The sequence below is a fragment of the Oryzias latipes genome, chromosome 10 (assembly GCF_053564925.1).
Source record: "Oryzias latipes strain Hd-rR chromosome 10, Olatipes_Hd-rR_3.1".
NCBI lineage: Eukaryota > Metazoa > Chordata > Actinopteri > Beloniformes > Adrianichthyidae > Oryzias > Oryzias latipes.
The window spans coordinates 25755913-25781842 of record NC_136246.1 but is presented as its reverse complement, the minus strand read 5'-3'; the positions used below and the strand labels follow the sequence as shown (position 1 = coordinate 25781842).

Here is a 25930-nt window from a genome sequence, read left to right as displayed (position 1 = left end):
CAGTGAAGCATCCTCAATATGTCACCATGACAACGACTGTTCTCTCCCTTCTAGGCATGGACGTCTCTTCTTGTGTTCACTACTCTGCCCCGATTGGCTTATCTCCCCCAGTAGCTGTCTCAGAGAGCCACTGGGGAGTTGGGTTTGTGTACAGGTTGAAAGGCCGGCATAGCTGCTGAGTCTGGGAGCTTATATTTTCCAGGGGAGTTTTGAAAAAAAAATATGGATCAACAAGCCTTTTGCTATTTCAGATTTAAAAAATAGATTATAGTGCATCAAGATAAGTGAAGACAGCTTAGAAAGATTTTTTATTTCATCATAAAAATAAATAAAAATAAGTTTATTAATTCCAGCAGATAAATAAAAACAAGATGCATAATTTCTATTCTGGTGCTCAGGTCCTAGACATCTTTTTACCTAGCTTAGGTCTAAGAACTTGCTGCCCTGCTCATAGCCCCAGGGAGTGAATGCACAGCTTGCTCTGGACTGCAGAGTCCTGGTGAATGTAGCCTTGGAAGACAAAACGAGGAGCTGGATTACTGCCTCAGTGCATACAGATATAAAAGTGGGGTTTGACATCTGCATGGTGTATGTGCATTAGCGTGTGGTTGGCAAAGCAAGAAAGCTGAGATGTCAGGGTGATGGATGGTGAAGCAGTGGATGGATGATGTCAGACGTGGGTCTGTCTGCTGCCTCGTGTCCTTTAATGAGGGCAACCTCTGGCCTCCTCATCCCCTAAAGAATACTCATCACCCCTGCAAGCTTCAGTGCCCCCTCTGTACCCAGTTCATGCTGACTGTACAGTGTTGTTTGTGTGCGTGTTCACAGATGTGCTGCGTATTTATCGTCAGTGTTGCAACCACAATGTCTACATTATTTATTCATGATTTTGAAATCAATAGAAAAGAAGTGATGAGTCATCTGTCCATGTTTTGTGAAGGCTGTGCAGCTGATACAATGACAAGCCCCAGTGTTAGCTTGAGGAAGGAAGATTATCCCTTCCCATTTGTTTGCTTCTCAGCATTTATATTACATTAACACATGTAATGATTATAATGTCATAATGGGCCAATTACGTTCCTGTGTAGAGTCGCGTGGTGCTTCTGAGCATTGTGTTGTTTCTCCCCTATACAGCTCTGCCTTTTGTGTGTTATTGTGTTTGTTTTGGTAAAGTATATTTTTTGGTACTATGAACTGAGTTAGCCATCATGCTAAACTATTTGGATTGCAATCCCTAACTGGTAGTGGACCTTTGAAGGCATGCGTTTTGCCTCCTTTGGGATTTTTCTGAGTAGGAATAAAAACAAAAATCCATAAATTAGGCTAGAATCAGTTCGTTGAGCAGTGTAATTGTATCAATATTTGTTTCTATGTTTGCTGTAGACCTCTGTTTAAGTGTTTCCACAGTGATGGTTTGACGTATTTGGATGAAAGCTTAAAAATGTCCCTTCCTCTTCTTTCGCTCACTCCAGTTGATAAGTGGAGGATCAGTTGTCAACGCTGAGGCAGTATGGGACCATGTGACCATGGCGGATCGGGAGTTGGCGTTTAAAGCGGGGGACGTCATTAAGGTGCTGGACGCCTCCAACAAGGACTGGTGGTGGGGCCAAATAGATGAGGAGGAGGGATGGTTCCCCGCCAGCTTTGTACGGGTGAGTTCAGTGCCTCTGTGTTTGGGTACAGACACAAAAACACCACCTCTGGTATTCAAGGATGCTGGCTCATTACCATTTATTCTGGACATTATCATATGTGAGACACATATACAGTACACATGCAAATAACATAGACTCTGATGAGCTTCAGTTTGGCATCACCCTCAGCTCTTGCCCTTGTTAAGCTACGTACATGCCGGGCTTGTGTGGCACCTTCAAGAACGAGAGCATTCTTGAATGTGCTTTTAGTATATAGTGTTCACACAGGTCTGCTGCTACCCGATACTAGCGCATGTGGTCCCAGTTGGAAGAGGCTGCGTGCTAAATGTTGAAGTAGTGCAACTCTTGTGAATATTGCTCCAGGCTTTTTCCCTCCCAGCTCTATTCCAATATATGAGCGTCATATTATTCCGGCTGGGCACAAGCCGCGATCATTAATGTTTCCTTCATGATCGATTTTCAACCAGTTGAAAGGGACACTACCCATACATCCCTACCAAGGCGGATTCTCTGACTGATCAAAGTTCAACTGGTTTAACTTTCAGGCCGTGTTAAATTGCCCCTTGTTTTGTACTTAAAGACCGAAAATGGATTTGTGTGAATGCACATTAACGCGACAAGGAAGCCTGAAACGCACATATGCACCTGTTTAAATAGACTTTTTTGGAAGTGTTCAATCACATGTGCGTTTTCAAGCCCAGTGTGAACGTAGCATTAGAATTACATGAGCTCCAATGGCTCTGTTGGGGATATATTGCATTATCTGTTTCTGCGTCTGACTAATGCAATCCTGTTTTAGCACAGCTGTGGTGCACAAACTGTATGTAACCTTCTTTCCATTTTCTTTTTCCTGCAACTTTCCTCTCTGCATCTCTGCTAAATTTTTTAACTTTTGACTCCACAGAAGATGTGGTCAGACTTTTACTCCAGATTCTGGTTTTCAATTTTTTCTTTCCACATTTCAATATAAAGGCATAATCTAACTTGTATAATTTTGTTTTATTTCAGAAGCAGCTTGAAAGTAAGTCATGTTGATTTCACTGTAAATAGAGTGATGGACATCTTGCACCCAGAAATTCACAAAACAAAAATATCACACTTTGAATGTTATTGTGGAGACAGAAATATAATTTTAGGATTTTTAATATATTAAGCTGTGTATTTACCAAAAAACCATGCACATATCAATTAGATTATTGCTTTTATTTCTCCAACGTTTAATTAATAGCTATAGCACAAGGCCTCACACAGCAGCACACCCCTCTCCAGACACTCTTCATGGCCATTCCCACCTATCCACCTTTCCATATTCACTCCTGAGAGAGCAGGGCAGACAGGCTGGCTGACTGTCAACCAAAAAGTATCTTTTTGTTCTGTCATTCTCTCTTTCCAAGGTGGAACCCCACCCTCCTCAGCCCCAAACAAAACAGGTTTTCTATATCAACCCTATAGCAACTCCAAGGTTCCAAAACACAGCATCAAAGGTGCGTTCTCCAAGCTTCATCTAACCATCAAACCCGCCCGCTCCAGTCTGTCCACGCAGCGTCCCCTCGACATCTTCAAACATTAATGTGCCCGTGGAGTTGTCATGTCATTCTACTGAAGGGGTCGAAAGAAAGGCAGAACTGATGAGTCAAAAGTAAACATTATTTAAAATGCCTTTCGAAATTCTACCAATGTTATCGAACTCAATAACGCAAATTCTGGATTGGTGTTTAAAGAAAAGGTGATCCCTCCTCTAAAGCTGAATCCTTTTCACGTCAGTGTTATTTACTGTTGACTCTGGCTATTTTCAGTCCTGATGCTACGCTACTAGTCTTTGTCTGCAGTCAGTGCTCTACCACCTGTCACTCTGCTTGTCTGTGGCTCTACATTTCCCATCTTGTGTTTGGCAACTGTGTGTCATCAGGTGTTTGCTGCTGGGCATCTAAAGCCATGCTCACGTTGGCCCTTCTATGCACAGGAGTGACATAAGCTTTGATGTGTGTGTGTGGCAGTGTGATGAAATCATGAAGTGGGGTGTGCACACAGTCATGTCAGGTGAACAGGGGCAAATTTTCTTTACTTTTCATAATAAAACTGAGTCAAAATGCATCCAAAAGTGTGAAAAACTAATTACTCTGCTGTTCTGTGGATTATAAATCAGTCCTTATTACCAAAGGTTGTAGTCTTCTTTGTGGTGGAGCGAGTTACGTTCATTTTGATTACTTTGAAACAGCCCAGAAATGTCGCCTGCCCATTTGTTTCAATGTGCCTGATATAACCCAAACCTATGTCAATTTTCCATCACTCTGTTCATTAAGATTACATTTTATCGATTTAAAAATAGATTTTTTTCCCCCATGATGACCACAGTGCTATGCTGGTTAGTGCTTCACAGAAGGAAAGTTCCAAATTGTATAATCCCCATTAGAGTTCTTTGTGGTCTCTGCATGTTCCCCCCATCCCCGTCTGACTTTTCTCTCGAGTGTAACTGCTTTTTCCCACAATCCAAAAGCTAGCATGCCGAGTTGTTGAGTGACTTTAAAGTGACCACAAGAAAGAGCCTGTGTGTGATTATGTGATGGATTGACAGCCTGTTCAAGTGTAAACTGCCTTTGAGCCGGGCCTCAGCTCCTTATACGAACACAGTGAGTGTAATGAATGAGAGGATTCAAACTCTACTTGTGGGGTCTCTGTTGTGTTATGTAGCAGCTTTTTCTTCTGAGCTTTAAAATCAGATGTTGGAGTCAACTTACAAGGACATTCATTAGAAGAAACTACACATCAGTCTTTCTAACAATGACAGATTATAGTTTGTTTGGAAATGGCCTTATAATCCCGCCCAGATTAATGACAGCGGTAATTGCTTCATTCTTAACCGCTCCTTATTTTTTTCCCTAAACATTGTGTTTATCTGAGTTATAATGTTTTACTTTTACCTAAACCTTTTTTTTGTAATAAAACAATCATTCTAGGCAATAATTGGCTGATCTGCATTATTTACTAGCCCTCTTCAAGTTAAAAGAGAATTGCATTTGCCACTTTTATGGAAGTACTATGATGTGTACTTGGTTTTTCACACACATATTGTGTATTTTGGCTTAGTTTTAATATTTTGAAATGACACTGTATAACATGGCACATGTGATCTAAGGTCAAATGTACCTCATTTTAGTTCCTAACAAGAAATATTTTCTTTATCTTATTTTAGTAGATGATCCCAACACAAATGACTCTGTGGAATGGAGTTTTTACCACACAAGTACACAAAGTATTCAGTGTCCTTCAGATAGTGTCCTTCTATAAAACATTAAAGAAACATCAAACTTTGGCAATGTCCCACACGCTTTTAACCTTTTGAGTCCTGAGTGTCGTGGAACTTTCCCAGCTAAAGTCTTTAGGCCCTCTTCATCACTTTTGTTTTCCCTCTTGGTGTGGTTTTTCATTTTCTGCGTCCAGAACAAAAACGGTCAATTTAAGGCTCCAAAAATCATAACCTTCTGAAAATTCTTGGTTAAAAAGGAAAGAATTTCAGACATTTAAAGAAGATTTTCCTCCCCCTGACTTGATATAAGTGTCATCCTAAACCCTTTTTTGATTCACAATGCCTAAGCCACCCCTGCCCTTACGTGGAAGTACTGGCAAGAATATGGCCAAATCTGTTCGGGGCACACTGGTTGCATGAACAAAATATCAAAATCGTAGAACTCTCAGTGAGTCCGTTGAAAGAAAATGTTAATGCACATTTTTTTCTATGAGCATGCTGCGGGCGACAGGTCGTAGTGAACACTTGTAGGGGTAAGCAAGGGTGAAGTAGGAGGCATATCGTACAAAATGTTCCTTTTTTTTCAACCCTCTCTGGACCTGCGCACAGGAAGCCCATTAAAGTGAAAGGTGCACACCCCACCCAGAAATGAAGAAATCACACAATCAGAGCATAGTTTGTGTGGGAATCCTACAGGAATCTACGTATTGCATGCACACCCCATGGGTGCAGCATTTGCGCGTGGTCAGTAAGGGGCCAGTGCGCAGACCTACTAACAACTTGAATACGATATCATCATCCGTACATCATAAGTGCGTGTAACTTACTTACAAATAGTTCACGAATTTTACGTATTTTAGGGCGTCCCTTAAGGTGGCCACACAAGCATCAAGAAAACTGCAAGACACCCCTGCGCTCCTCTTAAGATGCTGCCCCTACTATCTAAGACCCTCCACGTGCCAGGACAACCCAAAAACCCGCAGTACCCATGCTCGTCAACTCCCGTATGGGTGCATGTGACTAAGGCATAACCTCAGTTGTACCACTATGTTGGATGGAAGCATTAATTAATGTAAAACAGTCAATTACGAAATTATTGTTATAGTTTAATGCCGGTCAAAAATATATATAAACTGTAAAGCTGTTCTATGTTTTCTTTTGACTGACAAGCAAAGATAAAAGGAAGTTTTGATGTGATGCATTTCTGTGCATTTGCATGTTTACTGAGCAGACCAAATCAAGAGGGAAACGTTGCATTTTTATGAACTCATTTTTATAAACTGAATAAATTAATAAAGATGTCAATGCCAAAGGTGTGCAAGCGCCCTTAGTGCCCTTAAAATGAAGCTTTGTGTGTGTATATGGTTAGCTCATGCATTTATTGTGCTTGTAGGCATTCATGCTCATGCTAATGAGTCATATCAATCTTAGAAAAATGCAAAGTGTCAAGTGAAAATGTTTCACAATATATGGCCCCCAAAGTACACCTCCTGTTGTCTATTTTAAGAAGTCTTCTTTTTATCGATGCATTTTTCGGAGTGTACTCTTTGTATTCAAGTGGCTCTTTTGTGGGTGTGTTTGAATGCGTTTGTCCTCAGCTGTGGGTGAATCAAGAGGACGGGGGAGTGGAGCCGGCCGAGGGAACCAGCGAGGTGCAGAACGGGCACCTGGACCCAACGAATGACTGCTTGTGTCTGGGCTCACCCCTCCAAAACCGGGACCAGATGAGAGCCAACGTCATCAATGAGATCATGAGCACAGAGAGACACTACATCAAACACCTCAAGGACATCTGTGAGGTACACAAACACCTCCACCAACACATAGCAGTGTGTGTTTCCATTCTGAAGACTACCTTAATATAGTCAGCAACAGCAAGATAGCTAGTAAACAGTAGGAGGCCCAGTGACATGAAGCATGAGTGAGAGGCAAGCTGCTGTTGTGCTGATATATTACACACATTCAGACATTATTATTCATTCATTCATTTTCTTAACCGCTTTTCCCTTTCGGGGTCACGGGGCTGCCGGAGCCTATCCCGGCCACTTGTGGGCGAAGGCAGGGGATAACCTGGACAGGTCGCCAGTCTGTCGCAGGGTAGAATGTCCACAAACACACACCCATTCACTCTCACACTCACACCTAGGGACAATTTAGAGCTACCAATTAACCTACCCATTATTATTATCATTCTTTTTTGTTTAACACCAGATTTTGTGTTGAAATTGGTAAAAGCTTTTTTCTTTTTTAATAACACAAATATAAAGAGAAACATTTCGGTTTTGGGTTCCTGCAAACCATTTTTCACCTCTTGTAGAACTATTGGAGTTTTTTCAAACAGAGCTGGAGTAGAAGGGAAAATACCTCACCTTAAACTAAAACAAAACTACAAACATACAGGTTTTAACATTTTAGGTTGGGATGGACTAACAATATTATAATGTGATAGAGGAAAAACTGAGTTATAGACATGAAGAAAAGTGCTACTCACTACTACTAGTAATAAAAATGGTTGTTACCACGTTTTATGGATAATGTTGGCCGAGCCATTGATAATTTAATTTTTTGTTTTGTAAATTAAGGCATTGCTTCAGTTTTAATGAGACTCTATTTACGTAACTTTTGATACGATGCAATGATAGGATGAAAAATTGACTGCACTCCCCTGAGACCGCTCAGGACCACTGGGAATTTAAAAATGCTAATCTATAACATCCTCACCCCCCATATTTCCTTTCTCAGACTCGATTCTACTAAAAATGTTGTGGTCTGTCACCTCTGATTGGATGCCGGAACTATCTGGCATTTCCTTTTTTTTATCAAAGCAATTTTACGATGAAAATTGAATTTTTTGGGGTTTTTGAAACAGCAGATGATGGAGGACAGATTCAAAGAACATTAAGCTAAAAATTGCATTTCTGTGTATTTCTTTGTTCAAATTGTTGTGAATCGGGAGCAGACGAAAAAATGCAGTTTGTAAAGAACTGTATTTGTGATGTAGAAAATGCACAGCATGGGCGGGTCACATGGTTTCTGCTCTGCTCCACGCCGATGCATCCACTTGCAGAGAAAGAGATCCTTGTGCGTCTTTGTTTTCACTATCCGAGCTGGCATGTGGCTCAAACCTGTACAGCTGGATAGCTCCGATATTGCTACCCATTTTCGTTGCGCCGCTAATGTTTGTTTGGTGGTATGAGGACTGTAAGGTAGCAGGAGAGGCTGTAAAGAGCTCTCAGCAGCAGGGAGGTTTTTAATAAACTCTGCAGAAACTATGTCTTAGAAAACCACTCAAATTTAAAAATGAGATATTTAAAAGACCACTAGGAACGCTTATACAACAGATTTAAAAGATGATCTCCTAAAGCATCGCAAGCAGATGACTATACAGCAATGTTAGTTTATTGCCCTTCAGGTAGACTGTAATGCCATATGAAAACTAACAATGATCAAAAGAATCATTGCTACTGGTTACTTGGTTTATTTTTTCAAGTGTTGTCCTCATGAGTGCAAGAGAATATCAAGAAAACTCCCTAAAACATGTTCCAGTTCAGCTCTGAGTGCTTTTTTTGGAGTTGTCTGTCAGCAACAGCTGTTCCATGACTGAGGTCATATCTGAACACAAATCCATTCGCAGCACTCTGGATGTTCCCTGGTTCAAGGCTCTGTTATCTAACCATCTTTAGCCGTTTCCTGTCAAATAACTTGTTTGGATCAAGCTTATTGTTTTGGAATACTTGCAAAAGGGCGTAAACTTGACATCTAAACTCCTGCACGTGCATGTGCACCTGCATTCTTTGGGTTTGCATAGGCATGCATGGGCAAGAAATGTACTGCAGTTTTAAGGTGTTTCTGAGCTTTCAAATGGATTCTACCATTCTGCATGCGTAAGGAGATGGGAAAGAGGATGGACTAACAGGGGACTGAATCCGAACCTGAATCCGAAAGAGCAATCTAGATAGAGACAAGCATGAAAGCACTCAAATGTCGGTTAAGATAAAGATGGAAATAAATAAGTTAATGATGATATATTGAGTTTGTAAAAATTTAAGAGCATTGTGAGAAAAGTTTTTAAAGGCGTGGTTGAGCGCCACCCAGGCTAACTTAACTTTAAGCTTTGTTCAAAGGGAGTGTTTCAAGTCTAGCCTTAAAGATAATGAGGTTTTCTGCTTTCCTACCGGAAGAAGAGAGTTGGTGCCATGACAGACCAAATGTTCTGCCTAATATTCTTTCTTTTGTAAGCCTGCTGTCTGAGAGCAACAAACTCTGTTGAGGAAAAAGGAAACTTTCAGATCTTTAGGATAAGATCTTTAGACAGAGCTTTACTTGTGAATTACAAATTTTCTTCCAGTTTCAACTGGCAGTCAACGAAGTAAAGCCCCAATCTGGGAAATGTAGTCTCATCTACTAATGCTCATGGAAACTCTACTACAGCATTTTTCCATCATCTGAAGTCTTTTCAAAGTACTTTAAGGACAACAACAGAAGGGAATTACAGTGGGACGGTCTTGAAGTTACAGATGTAAAGGATGAACATCTCTGTATCACTCTGAGACAGTGTTTACTGCGTCGTAAAAGGAAAGAAACTCCACAAAACTGCACAACACAAACAGCTGTTACAGGTCCCGTATTTAAAATAAAAAAGCGTTGAATCCCTGCAAAAAAGCCACACCGGGAATTTACAGTTAGCACTTATAGAAACCAGGAAGTGTTTGTCTTTTGATGCTTACTGAACGAGTGAAAACAACATGCAGTATAATGTAGTTACTGCATGCTATGTTGTAGACTCGTGTGTTGCTTCTTCTAGGCAAAGCTATCAGATTATCAAGTAAAAGGAGGGGCTCTAAGAAGCTGTTTCTGCTTTTTCAGATTCCAGAACAAAACATAGTATTGTGTCACTTATCTGTTGGTGTTTTGACTACAAACTACTTGCATCTTTAAGTTGATATTAAACATTGATTAAAGTAGATTGTGCTCTGTGGCCATGTGTTTTTAAAGTCTTACTCCAATCACCTTTTTATTTTTTTACAAAATCGGATAACCTTTGTTGTTTTTTGGGACAGTTTCTGCAGAGCGGCAGTAGTTCATTTGAAATTTGCCTCTGAGTTGTGGGCCTTCCCCATTGGAGAGCAGGGAGCTTGTGGACCACTTAGCAAATTTTTAGCTCCTTTTCAGAAGCCGTTTTTTTGTATGCTCCTGTTCCCAATGATTTGAATGAAGAAATACCCGGAAATGCAATTTTGAGCTTAATTTTCTAAATATATGTTCTCCGTCATCATAAAAATGCCACAAGAACATGTTTAAAACACCAACTCAGTCCAGAGAGCATTGAAAAACCATTGGTGAGCTCTGCCACACAGAATTCATACTTGTACATAAATTACTCAAGAATTTAAAAAAATAAAGGAGGATACATTTAGACAATATTAAGCTCTGTAAGTCTGGTTTTCTTTCCTTTTTTATTATTTGCTGCAAATTTCATTTTGTTGCAGGGCTACTTGCGGCAGTGCAGGAAGCGTGTTGACATGTTCAACGATGACCAGCTAAAGGTCATTTTTGGGAACATCGAGGACATCTACCGCTTCCAGATGGGTTTTGTTAGGGATCTGGAGAAACAGTACAACACAGAGGAACCGCACTTGTCTGAAATCGGCCCTTGCTTTTTAGAACACGTGAGTTGTATCCTTTTATTTTAATTTCATAGGTATCTGCAAATTTAAAATGAAACTGCTCATTATATTTTTGTGTTTTACCTTGAAATTATCTTAGTAACCTAATTTGAATTGAAAAATCAACAAAAAATATTAAAATAAACAGAAAAATAGAGATAATTCATAGTAAATGTAGTTTATTTGACTGGATGTGTCCCTTCATCTCCACTGATTCAAAATCCCTTTACTGTGTTGCAATGCAGCAAGACGGTTTCTGGATCTATTCAGAGTATTGCAACAACCACCTGGATGCATGTATGGAGTTGAGCAAGCTGATGAGGGATGGCAGGTACCAGCACTTCTTTGAAGCTTGTCGCCTCCTCCAGCAAATGATTGACATCGCCATAGACGGCTTCTTGCTCACCCCCGTCCAGAAAATCTGCAAATATCCCCTCCAGTTGGCGGAGCTCCTTAAATACACAGCCCAGGAGCACAGGTACTGTCCACTGTGGTCACGGCTATTTTGAATCCAGTGAGTTTGCTTCATTTTAACACTAGCTAGTTTGATAAAGAAAACAGAGTCACGAGTGCATCATTGTGCTCTGGATGCATCGTGTTGCAGTGCAGCATCTGCAGGTGTTGGCCTTATTCTTCTGAAACCATTTATCATTTATCATACATGCATGTGGATATATATATATATATATATATATATATATATATATATATATATATATATATATATATATATATATATATATATATATATGTGTGTGTGTGTGTGTGTGTGTGTATTTTAACAATTTTTATATACATTTTACCAATAAATAATGCAGCACATATTACATCAGTCTGTAAACTACAGATAAAATGTAAAATACAGCTTTTTATGGATCATCATTCATACATCCTTCACACAGATCACACATTTTCCACAAACTGCATGCCCGGTGCAGAAGCTAAGCGCGTAATATAAATATTTGTAAATGAGCTCTCGTGCACAGATGTGAATGTTAGCATCCAGATGTGCAAACTCATGAATTCAAGCCTACAGAAAGATTCTGCAAATGATTCAGCATGTCTCAGCCAGCTCCAGGTCATTCACAATCCCCACGTTCTCAGTTGGAGAGGGACATGTGCCAGCTCTGCCAGCGAGGCTTGCCAGATCACAGTGTTCAACTGTTAGGGAGCTGTGGAGAATCTGCCAGATATAGGCCTGTCTCTGTCACACTTGTACACACAACAGTGTCACACACATATTATCTTCCAAAGCGAAGATTGAATTCACAGCACATCTAAACCAGAAGGATAAATCCAGCTCAGCTGCCATGGATGCCATCAAAGTTAACTGTGAAAAAAAGAGATTGTCTGATTAGGATTTAAAAACCACTGTGATCTTCTGGCTGTGTTCCAGTCTGATGTACCACTTCAGTGTGTGTTTATCATTACTGCTTGTACTGGGCCGCTCTGCATCATTTGTGAATGTAGCGTTGGCTGTCTGTGTCAGCCTTTAAGGGCTATAAGTTTGCCTCTTAACACCGCAGAGTAATTATGTACCTGCTGTGTTTGTAGCGACTATCGATACGTGGCAGCAGCCCTGGCTGTCATGCGGAACGTCACTCAACAGATCAATGAGAGGAAGAGGAGACTGGAAAACATTGATAAGATCGCTCAGTGGCAAGCCTCAGTGCTCGACTGGGAGGTATGTAAGACCTGGGGTTTTAAATCCCACAACTAATCTCTTTAATATATGATAACTCTCTGTCCTTTGTTTATCGCAGGCTTTAAGTCTTCAAAATGACCCCAAAGTATTCATCTTTATGTTTTGCAACTATTATAGAGGTTTTTACACACTATACAGTTTTTTTAAACAGGCGATAACATTTTCCCACTTTTCTCTTTACTTTAAACTTTTAAAGTTCAAACTTTCTCAGAAAAATAAGTCCAGTATTTTGAAATGAAAACAAAGATCATGAATCAAAGATTCATGTAGATTTGGAAAATTGAACGCATTCTGTACAGGAGTCCCTTTCAGAAGCAAAGAAGATCTCACAATTTCAGAAACTACTCATCTTTTGGGATGTTCATGTCTTGTTGATGCCAAAATTTAGAGAACAACAGGGGGATTGGTTGGGTGAACCAAAAGGCAACAGTAATTTCAAAAACAAACATAACCAAAGTGTGAAAATAAACATCTTTAATCAAAGCTTAAGCATGTGGCTTGCAGGTATGATTATTGATTGGAACTGAAGGCATGGCTGCACTCTGCCTAATGTCAGACATCATGCCACATTTAAAGGGGATTACTTATAAAAGTGATGTAAGAATGTATTATTTATACTCATTATTTGTGTTTGTCTTCTGAAAGGTTTCACGTAGTTCTTCTTTGTTTGTAGATTTATTCCCATCTACATGAAGCGATTGCAAACAAAATATAGCTGTAAAAGTGTTGGAAATCTGTCATATTTTGGTCAGTTTTAAGGGAAAAAAACATTCCAGACCAGTAAAATACCAGAGCAAAATTGTAATTACGATGAAACTTTGAGGCTATGGTACAATTCTCTTTTGCAAGATAAAAAGTGCTCCTGTTTCAGCTAGTTAAGTTGTTCTCTAAAGGTATTTTCTTAAAGATCCACATCATTTAAAATCATGTTTTTGGTATTTTTAACATGTTTTTGTGGCATTTTTCTGATGATGGTTAACAGGAAGCACGTTTTACATGTTTAACGATGACCAGCTAAAGGTAATTTTTGGGAACATCGAGGATATTTATCGCTTCCAGTTGGGTTTTGTTAGAGATCTGGAGAATGGTGGACAAAATTAGGATAAAAATTCTATTTCTATTTTAAAAAGGTCATGAATCAGGAGCAAACAAAAAAAATGCAGATTGAAAAAGATTGTATTTGGACTTTAAATATGTAGTTGAAGCTAATTCTTCTCTAAGAGTTCTGGTACATCGCGTTTGTCACCTTTTTTGGTGCCTCCCCTGGGTTTGTCAAATTTGAGTTTATTTATTAAATGCTCCAGTTTCTGCCACTGTGCCTGATCTCCTGCATTTTGGATCCTACACCACCAGTTCCTGAGGTATAATATAATATATTATACCAATTTAAAATAAATAAATAAACATCATAATAAGCATCATTGTTGTTCAGCTGGAAGTGCAGACCTATAGGCAGGAGTAAAGATATTTGTAAATTATTGTTGAAGAGTAATTAGGTTTAATAACTGCGGCTTCCTTCCTAGAAACTATTTTTAATGAAAGAATCAGCCCTTATCAGAAGAAGCATATGTTGTATTTCATCTAAAGCTGGTTCAAACATGTGGCTGTGCAGAACTGAGCTCCAACTTGAACGGTTGTGACAATAATTAAGATGTTTCAAGTCTCCTCTGTCCGAAAGGATCCTCTGATATCACAGAAAAACTTTACATAACTGTTTCCACAGGCGGAGAACGACTAACCGTAATGAGCAGATTGACTCCAACTGTACTAAGTCCAAGTGTCCTTTAAATTTGTGTTTAGGGAGACGATATCTTAGACAGGAGCTCGGAGCTTATCTACACTGGGGAGTTGTCATGGATCTATCAGCCGTATGGACGCAGCCAGCAGCGAGTCTTTTTCCTCTTTGATCACCAGCTGGTTCTCTGTAAGAAGGTGAGCTCTCGCCCTTTTGTTCCTTTTTATTTTAGGCTCGTTTTTAAAGTTCATCCGCAGTTTCCTGAAAGTTGCTGTGTCACATGGCTGCTGTACAGCAAGCCTTGAAGAAAATGTGACTTCATACGAGGAGTTGAAAATAGATTACATAAAGCTGGATGAGACACGGCAGTCCTCTGAGGAGACGCATTCAAATCCTCGGCGCCTTTCACAAAATGGAGCTGCGGCGCTTTTTGGCTCCAATGCACCGAGGCTGCACTCTCTCCTGTCAGAGGAATATCCACGCTTGGCTGGACTCGTTACACGCAAACATGCAGGCACAAACGCAGACAGACACTTAGACGCGAACATAACTGCATCATCTTTACACACAGGCTGAATGCAAAAATGGCTAATTTGTTTAACAACACAAGGACACGACCCCCCCTGTACATACAAATATATTGTTTATGTTTCCATGCTTCCTATTTTGTGTTCATCTCTCTACAGTCAGCAGGGTGATGCTCTAAATCACCCAGTCTTTTTTTTTTCACTTTTGCGTACCCAGCATCCTTTGGTGCATGTGCCAGCCCTCAGGGTGCAGTACAGCAAGAGCACATTGTAAGAAGTTTTCCATCTTTCTTATCAGCACAAAGCTTCACACTTATCTCCCCCTGCTGATGAAAGGATTTCTCTTCTTACCTTTCTTTTTATGGTAAAACAAAGGCACGTTGTTGTGTGAGAACTGATCTTCACTCTCTGCTATATTAGCCAGTATTTTTTGTGTTTCTGGAGCAAGAAACTTGTCTTTTTGTGAAAATGCAGCAACATGTGTTGTATGAAAGAGACCATCAGGATGCTGAAAGGCTTTTTCACACCTTGAAAGTTCAGCGCACTCACAAGCGTCTCCTTTTCATCTTCACCAGGATCTGATCCGCAGAGACATCCTGTACTACAAAGGCCGCATCGACATGGATCGCTACGAGGTCCGGGACGCCATCGATGGGCGCGATGATGACTTCAATGTTAGTGTGAAGAATGCTTTTAAATTGTACAACAAAGACAGCGAAGAGATCCACATATTTCTGGCCAAAAAGCCGGAGGAAAAGATCCGCTGGCTCAGGGCATTCCACGAGGAGAGGAAGATGGTCCAGGAGGATGAGAAAATCGGTTTGTTACACTCTTCTTTGTTCCTTCCTGTTTGTAAAATCAATTCACAATATTTCTACGGTAGTGATAGAGTTTTTGCTATGTCCAAATGGATCAGATAACTATCATGGTGTATCAGCAACTCACAACACTTTATCTTGGGTATCAAAGCACACCTGGAATATCTGAGCAACATACTACTTTGTCGATATTTAGGTTTTGAGATCTCTGAGTACCAGAAGCGACAGGCAGCCATGACGGTGAGGAAGGTGACCAAACAGAAAGGTGAGGCAACAAGAAGATATCAGGTGATTTCCTTGTTTGTTTCTTTATTTCCCCTTTGCTGCTGTGCTCTGTCTTCTCATCGCTGTTTACTCTTTCTTTAACCTGTTCTCTTTCCTTTTAAACACTATTTATGAAAATGGAAAGCTGGTTTTATACCAAAAGTTTTATTTTTATTTTTTTATCGTAAGCTAGAGCTGTCAGGAGTTCTCATGTCTTTTGGCGTCCAGTCTCTAATGTAACTTTCTGCCAGCCCAAACAGGAGAACAGCCTGCTGTGAGTTGGAAAGCAGCTGTTAAGCATCAATGAAAAGACAGAGGGCTGTATGCATGAAGTATTTAGTTTAAAGGATGATGCCAGTGCTGAGGATGTTTGGGTTCTGTGTCATGCTTGCCTTGAGAAATTAAAAGCCTGAGGTTTGTTATTTCGATGAATTTCCTGGTCACTTTAATACAAAAAAATCAAGGCAATAATGTGTCAATTGGTGTTGACATTTTTGATTTGGTCTAATTTTAAATTCGTTTATGTAAAACTGTGGGCTGGTGCTCTCACTCCCCTGGACTGATGAAGTCCGGTTGGGTCCTGATATCGATTCCCTTCATACAGCAGTGTTCAAATTTGGTGCTCTTCATACAGCTTGAGTTTTTTTTTTTTTTTAATATATATATTTTCACTCTAAACTGTTTGGTCCAGTCCGCTTCATTGGTGTCAAAGCTCATCTGAACACCAGTGTGGACAAGACAATCAAGCCCAAGTGAGTTTTGGCTCATTTGCAAGTGAACCCTGGTGTACTTTATTTTTTTATTACGAATGCAGATCTATCTAGCTTACCAAAGAGCCCCCTAACAGCACACTAAAAAGGCAAATCTGACTAAATATTGTGATAAATATTGCCTAGTGTGAACATATCTGATGTTATTCCCACTTGAGTTATTTTTGAAGTTTCACTGAGGTCTGATAATGGCAAAAGATGGTATTTTAGTCATGAAAGCAGAAAAATGCATGATGGTGGGCTGAGAAACACTGTCCACACTTAATGCCTTAGTCACAACTGCCCTTATGGATGGATATGAGCGGGTGTCTGAGGGTGAACAATAGGTAACCTGTACTGGGATGAAATTTTAAGATCATAGACCTCTTGGTCTGTAGACCAAAAGTGTTCATGCATATTTTATACTGGCATGCTGCTGGCAACAGGTCTAGGTAAGAATAAATAAGGGTAAAGTAGGTGAGATGCAATTGTGGCGTACTAATTTTTCATTTTTTCAACTTATGGGCCTATCAGTGCTGGTCGAGTAATAAGTGTGTGCTCCTTGTCTAAGAAATTAGACAATCGCAGGGTAGTTTGTGGATCCTAGGGGCATCTTTTGGACACTGATGTGTATCACCTGCACACCCATGCATGCAGCATTTGTGCATAGTCAGTAAGGAGCCAGTATGCACATTTTAACGAATAGACAGTGGCGTAAGGGCACCATATGGCAGCATCACACGTACATCATAAGTGAGTGTTACTTACATTATCCTCACAAATACTTACATTATCCTCACAAATACTTGACAATGCACTTCCCACAATTACTCTAGGAGTCAAAACAGACACGGGCGCATGTGGCTAAGGCCTAAAATAGTTCAAACTGTTCGAGTTGCACTGACCGAGCCCAACATCTGCTGACGAGATGCTGATTTTTCCCAACCAAGGACTCACACATCCGCTCACTTCTGGGATCATCCTTTGCTGTTTAGCCTTTTATTTGCTAGATTAGATGTTCGTTTGTTTACCATTACTGATATTCTCGCCAGTTCCCACAATAAGCATGACCATCCATTGAAGTATAAATAAAACGATAACCACTACGAGAAATGATCTCTTTGGTAGATGCAGACGTCTGTCAGAAGTAAATGTGTGTTTCTGAGTTCTGTTTGTGTTCTTGGCTGGCACAAGGTGAAGTATTCTCTTGAATTTCAGATTCATTTATAGATTTCATCTTGAGAAAGAGGGCCATGTTGTATGGACATGGTTTGAAAATGATAAAGGTATATGCATTAGAGTTCTACTTAGAGCTAGCACAATAAGATGCCATGGCAACTGCTAAGCCGCATTGGAAGGTGTTGTGTTAACCATTGGCACTGGAGCATGCAGTCACCGTCCAATCTGTTTACAAGCATTATCTTGACTATCCAAGATAAATAGGCTCTACTAACACAAACAGATCAAAGCATTCTAACTGCTAAAACAGTGTTTGGCAAAAAATTAGATTTGGAACAGAAGACACTGTTTATCATCTTCTCCTTTTTTTTCCAAGATGCCATGGCAACTTTTAGATATTTCATCTCCAAATATTGTTCTGTTTTCCTTAATAACAGTAGCATAGCTGTGATGCTTGTAGACTGTAGCAAAATGACATGGTAGAGTGTAGTTCAAACGCACATTGACGGCTTTCTGTTGGCTCTACTTTGGCTAATCCTGCGTTCACGAGTGTTAAGGGTGCTATTCAAACAAACGCGCTGTCAACAAACATGGATGATCAGCGGTCCATGTCCAGCTGCCTGGTGTCTGGTGTAAGCCGTCAGTTCTCGTGCTTGGCTGCTGCACACTTTGATTGAATAGCATTTTTATCCACTTTATCTTCCCAATTTAACCTCATCATACATCCATCCTGTATCATGTATCAGGATTAACATGCAGGAATGTTGAGTGACGGCTTATTTTGTTTTGTCTGTGTGCTTGTTTTTGTGGAAGCATGACTTGATGTTGCATCCTAGTATCGATGTCATGACCGTTATTGACGATGTTTCCTCTTTGCTCTCTGCCTTTCCTTCTTTTGTCTCCTTACTCTGTGTCTTTCCTCGTCTCCCTGGCCTTCCCCTTCTTGTTCTATTTGCACATGCTTTTTTAGGTGTAAACAGATGTACGCCCCCCTCATACCCGCCCCCCCAGGATCCTCTCAGTGCGGGGCAGTATGAGGTAATGGAGGACATGGCACAAGGCGAAGTTTTTGAATTCAGTCAATCCAAAAGAGGCCAGGCTCCTTTCTGGCAGAATTTTAGTAGATTAGCTCCATTTAAGAAATAGAGAAACACAGACTCTTCTGAAGGACCAGCTATTTTTCTTAGAAGCACTAAACACTGGATTGCTATGTTCCATGGTGAAGAAGATACAAAAAGAAAAAACACATCCACAAAAGACTCTGAAGTTAAGGACCAATGCGATTAGAAGGTTTTACTGGAAGCACCAAGTGGACCTAAAAGGATTCAGACAAACTAAACACTTTTACAGCTCATGTATGTTAGTAATGTTCTTAGTTGTCATCCTTCTTCAGCTCAATCATGAACGTTTTTCCCTTGGATTCTGCATCTTCACACCATCTGAATGTCCTGCAGTTATGTAGATTGTTATTTAATTTTGCTTTTAAAATCTGGAGAGAGACCGCAGACCAAGCCAGGTCCCTCCTGGCTGCGTGACTGTTGCTGAGACTTTGCTGCGCTGCTATGTTAGAATGCTTGTTCTGTTCCTCTGAATGTGGGATGCAGCGACCTCAGCAGCCTGGACGGGACAAGCCCCACTGTTAGTTTCACCTTTAAGTTGGATCACTTTGACAAATGATCATCGACGGGTCATCTCATCAAACTCCACTGATGTCTGAATCAGGATCTCCTTGCTCTCAGTCCTCCTTTGTCAAACAGATTATCCCACTTTTTACCTATTCCCGCTTCCTTCTCTCCATCCTTCTGCACACAACTGCTGTTTCTTTTTTTTAATCCGTGGAGGAAGTTTCTTTTTGACGAACCTGCCATGGCATGATGGGTCAGGGAACAAATCAATAGTTGGAACATCGATAGGGTATTTACATTTTATCACCAACCACTTGTGACAGGGTATTCGCTCACACTGAGGCTCAGTGTGCTGTGTCCAACAGAGAGCTTGCTTGGAGGAAGCGGCTGGGAGCAGGAGAGGGGCAGGTTTTGGTACACCTGTCTTATGCCCCAGCCCCTTCTCCCATTCTCCCTGGAGACCACTCCTGTAGCACTTTGCTGGCAGCTCGCTGGGTGTTTGGAAAGAGCACAGCCTACCTCTGGGAATGAGCACTAAAAGTCAAGTTGACGCATCAGCCAAGGTTTAAAAATTCTCTTTGGAAAAAAAATAAAATAAAAAAAACTTCTTCAGTTAATAATTTTGTAGTGTTGACACTATAAATTCAGTTCTCATTTGATCGGAGCCTGGGCCATTCAAACTTGTGGTGCTAAGACGTGATAATTGAAGCCTCTAAAAGCAAAGCGTTTGATAAATGATCAAAAATAAGGTTAAATTCAGGTGTTTTGAGTTAGAACTGAGAATGAGTCCAAAACAGCAGTTATCTGAGGAGGTGGAGAAGTGAACGCATATCCTCTGACAGACTTGTGCACCTCTAAAATCTTTGGGTTTAGACCCTAGCTTCCTCCCTGTCACTTTGTTTTTTTTTTCCCAATCTGATTCGTACTTGGACAGTTAGCTCCAGCACCGTTAAGTGGTTTCCGGAAAACTGTGGCCTGATCAGATTGATTTGTTTAATCACCAAAGTCCCCGAGGCTGCTCTGTGACAAGAGTCTGCCATAGATACAGTCCTTCTGCCGAAGCGACCGAGGAGGATCTACCACTGTACACTCATGAAAGTGTAGTTCTTTTCTACTTGGAATGTGAGTGAGACATCTGTCCGTGCTTCATGATCATGCCTCAGATGTACCTTTTGTGTTTGGATTATACCACCTGATGGACAGAACAAATACAGTATGACAACTTGTGCAATGTGATATATCATTATATATCCTCACTATTCACTACGGCGTGACATGAAAGAGTTATATATTGTTCTGTGTCATTTGTTTGCCTTCTTATAGGCCTTATAACCTATTGGAACAAAGATCCTTAGAACTGCTTTGTATGTTGTGTAATTTATGTTTTGTTTCAGTAAAAAAAAGTTGAGAAAAGGGCGATTTGGCTGCTGGTGTCTGTAGAGATGGCTCCCGCTGAGATTGTTTTGGAAGATAATTCTGTTGCCTGGCACAGCAAAAAGACACGGTTCCCAGGCCATGATAACCTCAGGTCCCGTGCCCCGCCCTAATCCATCCCCACCACCACCCATACCACCGGTACCAAGCATACTGGAAAACACACACACACACACCGACGCACAATCCCGTGCACTTGTTGGCCCGTTCTGCTGCGGAGAAGAGAGATGCTATCTAACAGTGCCTTCCAGCATTCCACTAGTGATTATCTATTCAGTTTCACAGGCAGATTTGAATTAGTCATGTATTTTCCCTTCAGTGCATTTCTTCCTTTCTCTCTGCTCTCACACACGCAGGGAATTCCTTTTTCCCAGCACTCCAGATCCACTCGGACAGAAACTCAGCGCAGACTTTTTTTTTCCCTGTGCGAGTACATACCGAAAAACTCGGAACCCCCTGCATTGTACTCCGTCATGCTTACATAGCTGCAAGCTTAGCTGCATCGAAAGACTCTCACTCTAATTTCCGGTGTGTTAGAAACCGCATAGATTTATTGTATCTATTTATCTTCCTAAAAGATGGCTTAATATACGGTAGGACATTTTTCTTTGTCAATCAAGTTAAGTTTCACTTTTCAAATATAGTATCATAATAAATAGTGCGTTATGAATTAAAAGAAGAGTAATCTATTTTACCTTTGTCAGCTACACACTGTAAATACTGTAAAAAGAACAGATCATATATTTGGATATTGGTATTTTGCGTTGGAAACGAATGTTGTTCCAGTTCTAGCGTGCGGTAGACCTCAGTACCAGGTAAATGCATGCTTGTGGCATCCAATATTTTGCATGAGACTTAAGGCAACACTTAACAGATAAACTTACTTTGTTTTATTTATTTATTTTTAAATGAGTTCATGCCATCTCACCAAAGGGAGTTGTTTTTGTCAGTCCCCCTATCACCTCACCTTTGTTTTTATTTCCTGTTAGGCAAATCAGAAGATTAAATCAAAAACTAATCTCTTCATAGCTGCTAGAGCTAATACTAATGTTCTCTCGCCCACATCCCACAAACATTTAAAAAATAGATTCCTTTTTTATCATTTTTGAAGTGACCTCATCAACGGAGGCAAAACGGGTATATTTCCTCTCTGACAGTCAACCAAACAGCAGTTTCTGCTTTCACCATGGATGTTTGTGTATAGAAATGGTTATAGTCTCCCTTAAAGACCCACTCTGATCATCTTTTGAGCTCATTTAAAAGCATTCCCACTTTTCTTTCAGTTATAATTATGCTGTTTTTGACCAAAAACCTGCCTTTTTCTAAGACAATTTCAGCAGAGTGGCAGTAATACATTAGAATACACAAATGAGCTCTTTTTCAAACCGCATTTCTTTTCCTGTGCTCCTAACTCACAACGATTTGAAAAAAGAAATACTCTGAAACGCAATTTTAAGCTTAATTTTTTTTAACATTTGTCCTCCATCAGAAAAATGTCACAAGAACATTAAAAACACCATTTTTATTGGAGTAGGTCTTTAATATACAGCTAATCCCGAAGACCCAGCACTTCATCAGAATTCAATTCCTGCTTTTGTTTCCAATAATGACTTGACATCAGCTCTATTTATTGGCATCAGTATTATATGGTTTCATTTGGGCCAAAGTGTTAATAGGGTGTATATATTTTTTCTTATGTAATTAACAATCTGACTTTGTACTGAGAGCTCAAAAAAATTTTTTTGCTTTGTTTTGTTTTCCTCAGGCATCTGATTAAGACAGCCAAGTAAGCAGACTGTCATCTGAATGCATCTGAGGATGCTTGGATTTCTCGAATTCCTCTTAGTCCAGAGTTTACATGAGCCAGTGATCACCCATACTCACACTTAGCACAGCAGAATCCTGCAGCTAGGATACATTTAGAAGACCCCATGTTGGAAAAATCAATCATTGTATATTACTCATCTTTTTTAAGTTGTTCCCCCCTCCCCGAAGAAAACCCTTTGACATCATATGCAAACATTTCTATGTTCCTCTTTTTGTTTTTTGCCAGCCTTTTGAGTTTATTTCTTGTAGAAATTTAAATCCTGAAAAGTAATGCCTATTCAATCCAGAAACTGTGAATGAGAGAGTGGAGATGTCAACTGTTTGTACATTATATGTTTTGATGTAATCAGAAGCACTGGGAATATGTTGTATTTCGCTGTAAAAAATGAAAAAAAAAATCCATATCTGATATAGCTGTACTTTTGTTGAAAATAAAACCTCTGCAGAAGTGCGTGTCGAGGCGTCAGTGTGTGAGTAGGAGCATTGTGCCGGGTTTCCTGTTGTGTGTGATATCACCTCCTGTTTGTTGCGGCCATTCCCAACTGCTGACACACTCTCTCCAGGATATCTTGCAGGGGAGGGATCGAGGGTCGTGAGATAAACAGCGTAATCACACGTCACGGCATAAATCAATATGTTTCATGCTCATGTCTGCGTTGGACGGCTGTAATCAATAAATAATGAGGAGTTACGCAGATATCTCCCACTTGGCCACCATGAAGTGTGTCTGCTCACTGCGCTTCCTGATGTTTTGAAGCCCAAAGATGCAAGAGTGTTTTTCAGCCGAGATCTAAGGCATCCTGTTGTGATGCACCCACTCTGCGGGTTGTGTGCGTGTGTGTGTGTGCGTGTGTGTTTCCTCAGTTGTGTCTAAAGTGAGTGGGGGTCCATTTAATTCCTTTGAAAATCACCTTTGAAAATGGGAGAGAGCAAAAAGCTGATGCAAGATACAAACCGAGGAGCCAACCAGCTAATAGGACAAAGCAGTTGACAGTGCCACTGCGGCCTCTACTGGTCAGTGGTGGTACGACACTTTTTTCCATTGGTCCAATCAGTCAGGATCACTCTGGGTGATCCTGAATGTTTGTTTACATGTCTACAGCATGAAAAAACCTTTATGTAAAATTAAAATAATGTAAATGGGGGATTTTGTCTTCTTTTTCGGCACCCTCATTAATCCATTGTCCATCTCTGTTTGGTGTGAGATATCTGAAGTAGTTTAAGCTTTATGACTTCATTTTAGAACTGAACTGGGTCAGTGTGACATCACACATAAAAAAAGGCTTATTTCTGGCTCCAACCAAAATTAAGTCAATTCGGTCGCCATTTTTTTTTTGGATATGGATGCTGCCATGTTGGAACCAGACATCATCAGTAAGCAACGATTTGTCCAAGTAGGTCTGAGACATTGCTATGACAACCACTCTTACCAATCTGGAGTGAGCTTGTTGGAAGTCCACACCCCTACCAGTTGAAAGCGAGCTTCACAAACTCTGTCAATCAGACGTTTTGAGTGTTTGGCGTGGGGGGCCAGCAGGTGCCACATGCTTTTGTTCAGGCATCTGATTGGCCAGTTTATAACTTGCACTACTGCAATTCGGATTATCGAGAAAAACAGGTAGAAGAGAAAGAATGGTTATTCTTACAAATATAATAGCTAAATACTAGCTGTTTATTTCTCAATAGAAGTCCATGGGGTTTTAGCTTCTTGGAAACCACTTCCTGCTTTGAATACAAACTAGGTCCAGTTCTCATCTAAAGTCAACAATTTAGTCCCAGAGTTTGCTCATTTTCCCCAATGAAACTGTAGTCACTAAATGCTTAAATATATTGTGTAGGTGCCATGAATTAAGTGTGGTCTTTCTTATGGTGAATGAATATAGATTTCTTTTGATTATGGGTCATATAATCAGCTGGTGGGTCACATGTTTGTGGGCGGTGACATCAATTTACTTTAACTCACCTGTGGTTTTTCCCTGTGTAAGGGGGGGGCTGGGTTGGTTGCCGTAATGTTTGTTGACCGCTTTATATTTCTCTTTTTTGATCACAATATAACAAGTGGATTTAATTACCTTCATTTTTCATTATTAAAACTTCAAAAAACAAACTTCGTTATTATGCTCTATGGTTTTTGAGCGCGTCATTCAATACCCGGACCCACCCAGCGTCAGCCTCTCAGCGACTGTTTGGTTTTGAACAATTGAAGTTGCTACATTTTTGTCAACAAAAAAAAAGGCCAATAAACACGGATATTATGTGATTAAGCAACGGAGCTGAGATTTGGAGTAACAAAGGAGGATTAAGGGAGATAGTTGCTGGCTTTCAAACAGTTAAGGAGAAGCTGCTATCATCATTCAAGCGAACTACAGCCAGGTAAGATGTGCGCATGGAAGCTGTGCCAGTGGAAGGAAGGATTGCAGTTCAAAAGTTTGAAGATTGGGAGCTGTCGTCTGGCTCGTGGCTGAAGGAGGTTTAGTTCTGCGCAAAACATTCCGTTGCTGAGTGACTTTTTGCAGAGTGACGCAATGCTGTGACGCGTGAATGCGCTCAATTGGTGAAGTTGCCGCTGTTCTTGTTCCAAATGTGGATATTATTTGGATAAAGTTTATTTTGCTTCACAGACAATATCCAAAGGTGGCTAAAGAATGAAATGTGCCATAATCACGCTGATGCTGCAGGTTTTGAAATGAACAAACATTGAATTAAATGAATGACTGAAGGACTGATTAAAATGGAGCGTGATAACAGACTGATTAAACCCACGGCCAAGGCGTTGGCAAATAAAATTGAAAAGCTTCAACATGATCGAAAAATAGCAGTTAATAAAATGAAATCACTATACCAGAAATTAAATCACTTATGAAGACAGAAGAAAATGTTTCACATGTCCAATCATTTTTCAAGGAATTAAATCAGTTTTGTGTAACTGCTATCGCCTCACATGATGTTTTGGTGCCTTAACTCATGGAGGATGAGCAAAACGAGTGGTTTGACAGCATCATGACATATACTAATGCATTTAAAGAAGATATTGAAAGATGGCGGAGTGGGTCGAAGACGTGCAACAAAGTGGAAGCCCTCCATTTGCTTCAAACAGTTCCAGCTGTAAAAGGTGAAGAAATGCTTCAATATCGAAAAGAGGATGGTCCACAAATAAATATCACTGCATCACTGCTCAGTACAGAAGATATGCAAGACGACATTAAACCGTATGACGGTGTGTCAAACGTGGAAAATAAAACCTCAGTTTCTGGGAGAAGGTCTGTTGCTTCTTCTTCTTCATCTGCATGTCTGAAAACAGAAGCTGACCTGGCAGCGTTAATGGCAAGACAGAAGCTACTAAAGGAAAAACATGAACTGGAGGAACAAGAGGAACATCTGAAGAGGAAGAAGGAGCGCCTTAAAAGGGATGAAGACATTGCAGCACATGTGGTTAAATTGAATGTGTTACGATCTCAGTGTCACAAGTTCAAAGAAGTCAACTAAATACTCTGATGGA

General features: G+C 40.3%; 1 protein-coding gene across 20 annotated transcripts in view; it reads left to right on the top strand.

Moving 5' to 3' along the window:
• The window catches only part of LOC101167879 (rho guanine nucleotide exchange factor 9), a 49138-nt gene extending 26259 nt beyond the window's left edge, over positions 1-22879 (top strand). For 8 of the 20 annotated variants that reach the window (XM_011480409.4, XM_011480405.4, XM_078953669.1 and 5 more), the window contains 10 exons: positions 1473-1652; positions 3050-3139; positions 6501-6701; positions 10392-10571; positions 10814-11046; positions 12123-12252; positions 14074-14205; positions 15111-15354; positions 15550-15618; positions 18516-22879. In XM_011480409.4, coding sequence (XP_011478711.2) covers positions 1473-1652; positions 3050-3139; positions 6501-6701; positions 10392-10571; positions 10814-11046; positions 12123-12252; positions 14074-14205; positions 15111-15354; positions 15550-15618; positions 18516-18691 — 1635 coding nt within the window. In that variant the 3' untranslated portion in view covers positions 18692-22879. Of the gene's footprint in view, positions 1-1472; positions 1653-3049; positions 3140-6500; positions 6702-10391; positions 10572-10813; positions 11047-12122; positions 12253-14073; positions 14206-15110; positions 15355-15549; positions 15642-17584; positions 17653-18515 lie in introns of all 20 variants that reach the window. The other 12 variants (XM_078953673.1, XM_011480406.4, XM_078953677.1 and 9 more) reach the window with 6 other exon arrangements.
• The last annotated feature ends 3051 nt before the right edge of the window (positions 22880-25930 follow it).